Source organism: Hemiscyllium ocellatum, chromosome 4 (genome assembly GCF_020745735.1).
Source record: "Hemiscyllium ocellatum isolate sHemOce1 chromosome 4, sHemOce1.pat.X.cur, whole genome shotgun sequence".
NCBI classification, from domain to species: Eukaryota; Metazoa; Chordata; class Chondrichthyes; order Orectolobiformes; family Hemiscylliidae; genus Hemiscyllium; species Hemiscyllium ocellatum.
Genome location: NC_083404.1, coordinates 2,868,688 through 2,875,876, shown reverse-complemented (window position 1 = coordinate 2,875,876; position 7,189 = coordinate 2,868,688). Strand labels below are relative to the sequence as shown.

At 38.3% G+C, this 7,189-nt stretch overlaps 1 protein-coding gene across 3 annotated transcripts in view; it reads right to left on the bottom strand.

Annotated features, from left to right (window-relative positions):
* Positions 1–858: 858 nt before the first annotated feature.
* Positions 859–7,189, bottom strand: part of chd7 (chromodomain helicase DNA binding protein 7) — a 343,180-nt gene continuing 336,849 nt past the window's right edge. Inside the window, exons 36-38 of one of the 3 annotated variants that reach the window (XM_060822645.1) lie at positions 6,360–6,497; positions 3,368–3,472; positions 859–2,849 (exon numbers count right to left, since the gene is read on the bottom strand). In XM_060822645.1, the coding sequence (XP_060678628.1) occupies positions 1,938–2,849; positions 3,368–3,472; positions 6,360–6,497 (1,155 nt within the window). In that variant the 3' untranslated portion in view covers positions 859–1,937. Of the gene's footprint in view, positions 2,850–3,367; positions 3,473–6,359; positions 6,501–7,189 lie in introns of all 3 variants that reach the window. The other 2 variants (XM_060822642.1, XM_060822647.1) reach the window with 2 other exon arrangements.

Genomic DNA, 7,189 nt, shown 5'->3' with positions numbered 1-7,189 from the left:
CCACTGAAATTATTACCTACTAGGGTGATGAAACATCTGGAAATGAACCTTCCAGCTCAGCGAACAAACCTACATCCATAAACTCATTATTGCTAGAATTTATTCTCCTTTGGACTTGGTATTCTAATCACAACTGATTCTTTTTAAAAGCAGTTAAGCATTAGATATGATTAACAATGTGAAGTGACAAACTAACATCTCATGGTGTCATAATTTTTGATTACGATAAACACACAAAGATGTGAATAAATGGTACTTGCTACCAAATTAATTTTCTACAGTTTAATGTATACTCAAATAACTCAGACTTAACAAGAAATGGTTAACATCTGAGTGCAAGGGACAAATTTCCAAAAGTGAAAATCTTAAACAACTTCACATTTCCATACAGAACAACTCCTTTTGAAAGCTGCAATACTGGATTTATTATTCACCGACTGTGGAAAAAATTGTAACTCACATCACAAGAAATACTGCATTACAATTTCAAGGCTCCTCTTCAAGCCGGTTATTGTAGGTTTTGGAAAGTATTTGCTGGAAATCAGGCTACCACTAACCAAATTTAAACTCACTGTCAGATACCAGCAGTAAAAGATAGCATTACAACACAATGGGAGTTGGGAATTCCCACCTCCCCTAAAACAGCCCTTGGCTCATCAATAGCCAACACCACCTTTGGTGCTTTGGGCTACACAACATTGCCTGCTGAGTGAGAAAGGCAGTTTAATCTGATGGATATTGATTTTAGAAGACACCCAAAAAATATATGCTGTACATTATATCAGCTTTTTTAACTGATGGAAACAGAACAGAATATAATGAAACCAGGATGCCTAATACTGAATTGGTTTAATAATAAAGCTAAATTTCATTGTATTTTTAAGTACATGTATTGTCCATTTGTAAACATTTACTTCACCAACAAAAACCAAAAAAAAAACCTTTTTCAGAATACGGTATGTGTTTCTATTGCTACTAAGCAACGCAACTAGTGAATACCAATCAGAATTTGGTTTCTCTAGACTTTTGCTTGTTCTACAGTACATGTCACTGCATATCATGGGTCACTTTTATTAAAAGCATTGTTACTACAGTTGGCAGCAATTTACATCTTATCTTACATGATAGCAGTTTTCAAAATTGTTTAAAAAAACATCACAACAAAGAAAACATACATTTACAAAGTCATGTTTGTAAACTTCAATGCTAGTAGAACTGAGGTAATGCTGTTTAGCTTTGTGGCTAAAGTAACAAAGTCCTTTCTTTAGAGAAATGTACCTGAATTTTGTTTATAACAGTGCATTACAAGAAAAAAAAAATCATGAGACAATGCAAATCAACTGTAGTTTAAGTCAGAAATTGTGGTCACCCTTTAGGTGTTTTATTGTCCAGATTTTTTTTTTAAAAAAACATTCAACAGCTGCCAAGTTATTGCTGTGCCTCTGGGGTGAGACTTTCACACTATCGTGGGGATTGTCAGTGTGGACTCTATTTACAGTCAAATCTATAGGCATGATATGTTCTACAATGACTCTTGTCCATCTGTGCTCTTCACAGCAATGTTAAATATACATCTTCATTATTCCTTTAGAAGCAGAACTGCTTCGGTCACTAACAATCACATGCCATGATTGAAGTTTGCTGCCTATCTCAAATTTACTACTGGTGAAAAACGAAAAGCAGGGCATTTGTTTCAACTTCATTGCTTAAATTCAGACACAATTTTGTACTTGATATCGCTTCTATGATAATAAATAATGCACTGCATAATACTTATGACCAAGACATCTTTGACATCTGCATAACATGACTTGGAACTTTGCTACACTATGTTACAGAGATAGCTTAAAAAACTATGTGTGGACATTTAATGAATATGTAAACAGTAGGACTACAACTTGAAGAGTTTTAAAACACTTAAGTAACTGGAAATGTAATTAATCCTCATCATCATCATCTCCCTCAACTGAGTCCAACCCTGTCGCCTGTGCCAACTCATCTTCCACAAGAGAAGAATCTGCTGCTTTACTTGGGCTTCCCATAGGATCACTGTCATCTGAATTGGCTTCGCCTTCAATAACACTGTTGTCCTCAGTTTTCCCATCTGTCTTATCCTCCTTATCATCATTTGAGCTTATTGTGCTCTGTAGTCCAGCCAGTGTATTATGAGGAAAACCAGACAAAGTCATGCCCAGACCAGGAGGAAGAAACATGGATGGGTAGAATAATCCAGGAGCCATAGTGGAAAGTAAGAATGGGTTGAAAGCAAGAGGGTTGTTGGATAGTCCAGTGTTTGAAGGAGCTGTGAAAGAACTGGAACTTGCATTATTAGAATCAACTGCAGATTCAGCACTGTTTATTTCCTTATCTTCATTTTCCTTATCATTTTCTTTATCATTTTCTGTTTTAGAGGAAATGCCACTTTCTGTTTCGCTTGGACCCGATGTTGCTGAAGTACTAGGCGTAGCAGTCAAGGGGTTACTTAACAAGCTTCCCAGTCCAAACATATTGGGTAGCCCTGCCATGCCTGGAAGCATCAGTGGTAGTAAGGAAGCAGGGTTTTTTGCATCTCCTCCTGTAGCTGTTGTAGCAAGACTTGACGGGAAGCCCATCAATCCAGCTAGCTGAAGATTCTGCAGGTTCTGTAAATTCTGCAGGCTTGCTAGATCCATACCAGCAAAGAGACTGTTCATCAGTAGTGGGTTTATTCCTGAGGCTGAAGCAGCAGCAGCAGCTGCAGCAGCTTTGGCAATCTCACTTTTAGGTCGTCTCCCTCTTCGACTTGCTCCTTCCTCTCGAACAACTGGGCCAGTGAGAACACGGTCAAACATGGACTCTGGTAGAAAACCCTGAAAAAAAAAACAACTTTTACGTAATTGCTATAATTCCTAAATTTCTCTAAACGTTCCCTGTTGAAACACAAGGAAGAACCAATGTCCGTCCTTTTTCAGCATTATTTAACAAATACTATAAACAGCAGGGACAAAAACACAAGTTCAAAAGTATTGTCACTACTCCAGGAAAGAGAATAGTCTCTCCCAGAATTTCTGAATCATATAGTGGACTTGCACAATCAATCTCATCTTTACACCGTGGTATGGATTATTTTAAGTTGACTTTCAGGCATTTCAAAGCAAATCAGTGTGTGCTATAGTTTAGTTAGAGAGAGAGAGAAAAAGGAAAGTGCAGTTATTAGCTATAACCTGACACAGTTGACTATCTACCAAATACTTGATCTGTGCTGATTGGAAACAGAGTTTTGTTTTCAGTATTCAAAGTCAAAAGACATTTTCTACAGCCTGAGAGTGAGTAAGCGTATTTATTTGTTTCGCTAATACAAATATAAGACTGGAATAGCTCCACTTACAGACTGCTTGACAACATCAGCCCAGTCAGGTGCAACAGCAAACTCAGGATTTTCTTCAAGCCACCTTGGTAGATCCTTCATTGGTGGGGCCATGGCACCACCCATCTAAACAAATTCAGGGATACAAATGATTAATACTTAATACAAAGGATTAAAAGCGTATTCCTTTCTATTACACAGACTTTTAGATTTAGGAGAGTTGAATACAAGTTATTTACATAGCGCCACTTATTGAAAGATATTTCCCTTTGACAAGTTTACCAAGAAAATTCAGCATTTCCAAATCATCGCAAACAAAATTACCTATTTCCAGTGGCTATTAATGAGGCCATGCTCCTAAACTAGCAATCACCTCTATACAGACAATAAAGAAATTATTTAAGTAATAGTAACAAGGAAAACTATACACAATAACTTTCAACCAGTCCATCATTTGGATTATCATAATGCAGCAAGCAATCCTCTCTAATAGAAACTGATATGTTTGATCACCAGGTTTTCAGTTTCAAAGACTACAATACAATTTTATAAACTTATATATATAAGACAATTCACAAAATTTACATGTGCACCCTGAAAATACAAAGCACTTTGCTTCATACTTTTAAGACCCATGATGTTACATATGTACATATTCTTTCCTTCACAACGTTAAGTCAAGTGTATGGCTAAGCCAACTAAATCAGAAATCTTAAATGTTACAATGAAATATCTGTGGAAATGCACACAGGGGAATGAACTACTTTTCATGACAAGTTCTAATAAAATATCCATTAAATCATTGCAGAGTATGAGAAACTCAAATGGCAGGTTTACCATCCCATGATAAATATAACACTGCATTTACAATTTATTCAAATGTGCCTTTAACTTACTGATCTGAAGATATTTTACATTTATACCTGCTAAAGAATTGACAAATTAAATGATGAAAAATTAAGTATATCTCATCAATTTGGTCAGTAAACAGGGGCTTTGGCTCAGAAATTACATATTCCAGTGCTAGTTCAGAACGTGTGCATCAGTGTAGCAATTAGAGTGTTTTCATTATCATAAGTTCTGTACTTTGGATGTATCACTAATCTAATTGATTATTTGATTATCCTGGCGCTTATAAAAAAAATCTGTCAGTGCTATTCAAAGAGCTGCAGAGAATTTGCCTGGTATCCCATCACAAAAATATTTACTAATACAAAAAACAGGACAAATCCAACCCTGCCAAATACTGCCCCATCAGTCTACACTCGATCATCAAGAAAGTGAGGGAAAGTCTGAGTGCAATCAAGCAGCACCTACTCAGCAAAACCTGCTCAGTGATGCCCAGTTTGGGTTCTGCCAGGGCCACTCAGCTCCTGACCTCATTACAGCCTGGTTCAACAAGGACAACACAGCTGAATTCCAGAGGGGAGGGGAGAGGGACAGCCCTCAACTTTAAGGCTGGATTCGACCGTGTAGCATCAAAGCGCCCGACCAAAACTGGAATCAATGAGTATCGGGGGCACTTGGTTGGAGTGAAGATGGCACATATGAAGATGGTCGTAGCTGTTGAAGGCCTGTCACCTCAGCTCCAGGACATCTCTGCAGGAGTTTCTCAGAGTAGCGTTTTTGGCCAAAAGATTGTCAGCTGCTTCATCAATGATCTTCCCTTCATCATAAGGTCAGACGTGAGGATATTCACTGATGATTGCACAATGTTCAGTACCATTTACGACTCCTCAGATACTGACGCTGTCCATGTTCAAATGCCATAAGAAATGGACAACATCCGAGTTTGACAGACAAGTGGCAAGTAATATTTGCACCACATAATTCTCAGGCAATTATCATTGCCAATTAGATACAATCTAACCACTGTCCCTTGACATTCAACAGTGTTAAGATCACTGAATGCCCCGTTATCAAACATCTTTGGGAGTATCATTGGCCAGAAACTCACCTGGACTTTCCATACAAACATAATGGCTACAGAAGGAGATCAGAGGTTAGGAATGTTGTGGCAAGTAACTCGCCTCCTAACTCCCCAAAGCCTAACCACCATCTAGAAGGCACAAGTCAGGAGTGTGATGGAATATTCCCCACTTGCCTAAATGGTTGCAGTTCCAACAACACTCAAGAAGCTCAAAGCCATCCAGGATAAAGCATGTGCTTGACTGGCACCACATCCACAAGTATCCATTCACTCCATCACCAGCACTCAGTAGCAGCAGTGTGTACTATGAAAAAGATTTTCAGACAAACCCATGAGATCTGTCAGATCTATCTTCCAAACCCATGGCCATTTCCATCTAGAAGGACAAAGGCAGCAGATACACGGGAGCACCACCTCCTCTAGGTTCTCCTCCAAGCCACTCAGCATTCTGACTTGGAAGCATATCGCTGTTCCTTCACTGTCACTGGGTCAGAATCCTGGAATTCCCTAACGGCATTGTGGGTCAACCTACAGCAGGTGGATTGCAGTGGTTCAAGAAGGCAGCTCATCCCCACCTTCTCAAGGGCAACTAGGGACGAGCAATAAATGCTGGCCCAGTAAGCAACGGACACATCCCACGAGTGATTTAAAAAAATGATTACCTATCCTATTGACGTTGGTCGGATCTTGTCATACACAAAGTAGCTCTCATGTTGATTGTAATAATAGACTGGTTAACATTTAACCTGTCAATTCTATACTATTTCTCTGCAAAAGCATATCGTGAAGACCAACAGCCCTTTTCTCCGTAATCCTGCAACATTTTCTTTTCACACACATTGTCACTGCACTTAAGTAGTAATTTGCTGATTACAAAGAAATTTGGCAAGTTCAGTAATAAAAATTTAACTGGCACTATACACAAAAAAGATCAGCACATCAGCGCTCATACCGTTCTCATACCTGCTTGAAAATTCAACATGCTACAAAAGAGAAGCTAATTTCAGTGCTGACAAAAGATAAATGGCTTAAGTGATTCGAGGTCAATCAGATAACCAGTTCTCCCTCTTTACATAGCTATACCTTTTTCCCATTTCTTTTATTAACAACAGGCACTCTTTCATCTCCTGTCAAAGTATTCACATCCAGTTTGTTAGGATTTCTACAGCGATGCCTTTTCTGTTTCGGTTTTTGAAATGGGGTCAACAGCACCTCACCACTCTTCTGCAAAAGAGGGAAAAAAGTCAAAAAGTTCACTTGCATCCTTTGGCTAATATACATTTAGGAAAACATTCACGGCTCTATGAATACCTAGCAAAATGGCTGTAATTTCTACAAATGCTGCCCTCACAATATACAAAGAGATTTTGGTAAATTTTCTACTTCATAGGCTTACGTGATGAGAAATTCGTAGTAGCTGCATTTTAGTGGTAACTGTTCTGTTGAAATATTGTTTACAAAACTAAAACAATGGCTCTGGAAAGGTCACAAACCATGTTTTTACACTTTGTTCCAACGGAATTATTTCCAAAAAATCTAAGCAGTTTACAATCATATGACCCAGATTCCAATTACAAGCTTGAGGATTTCCTGCTATGCTGGTCTTCAACTGCACACCTGCTCTGAATCAGAATCCTGAGGCTTGCTTCAATGAGACTGTGGTCAGTTAAATTCTTTTTAACAGCAAAAGGCCAATGGACCAAACTGAAGAAAAGTTCGAGAAGATGCAGAATATTGGGCAAGAATTTGAGCTACATAATACAGATTTTTAAAAAATCATCAAACAGAGATAGAGGAGCTGTTAGGAGACATGGAGAGATTACAAACTCCAACTTTAGAGCTGGACGAAAAAAAACACTGAAGTTTGAACTCGTGAAGTGATTAAAAAAAAATCCCACTACACCACCTTCTCA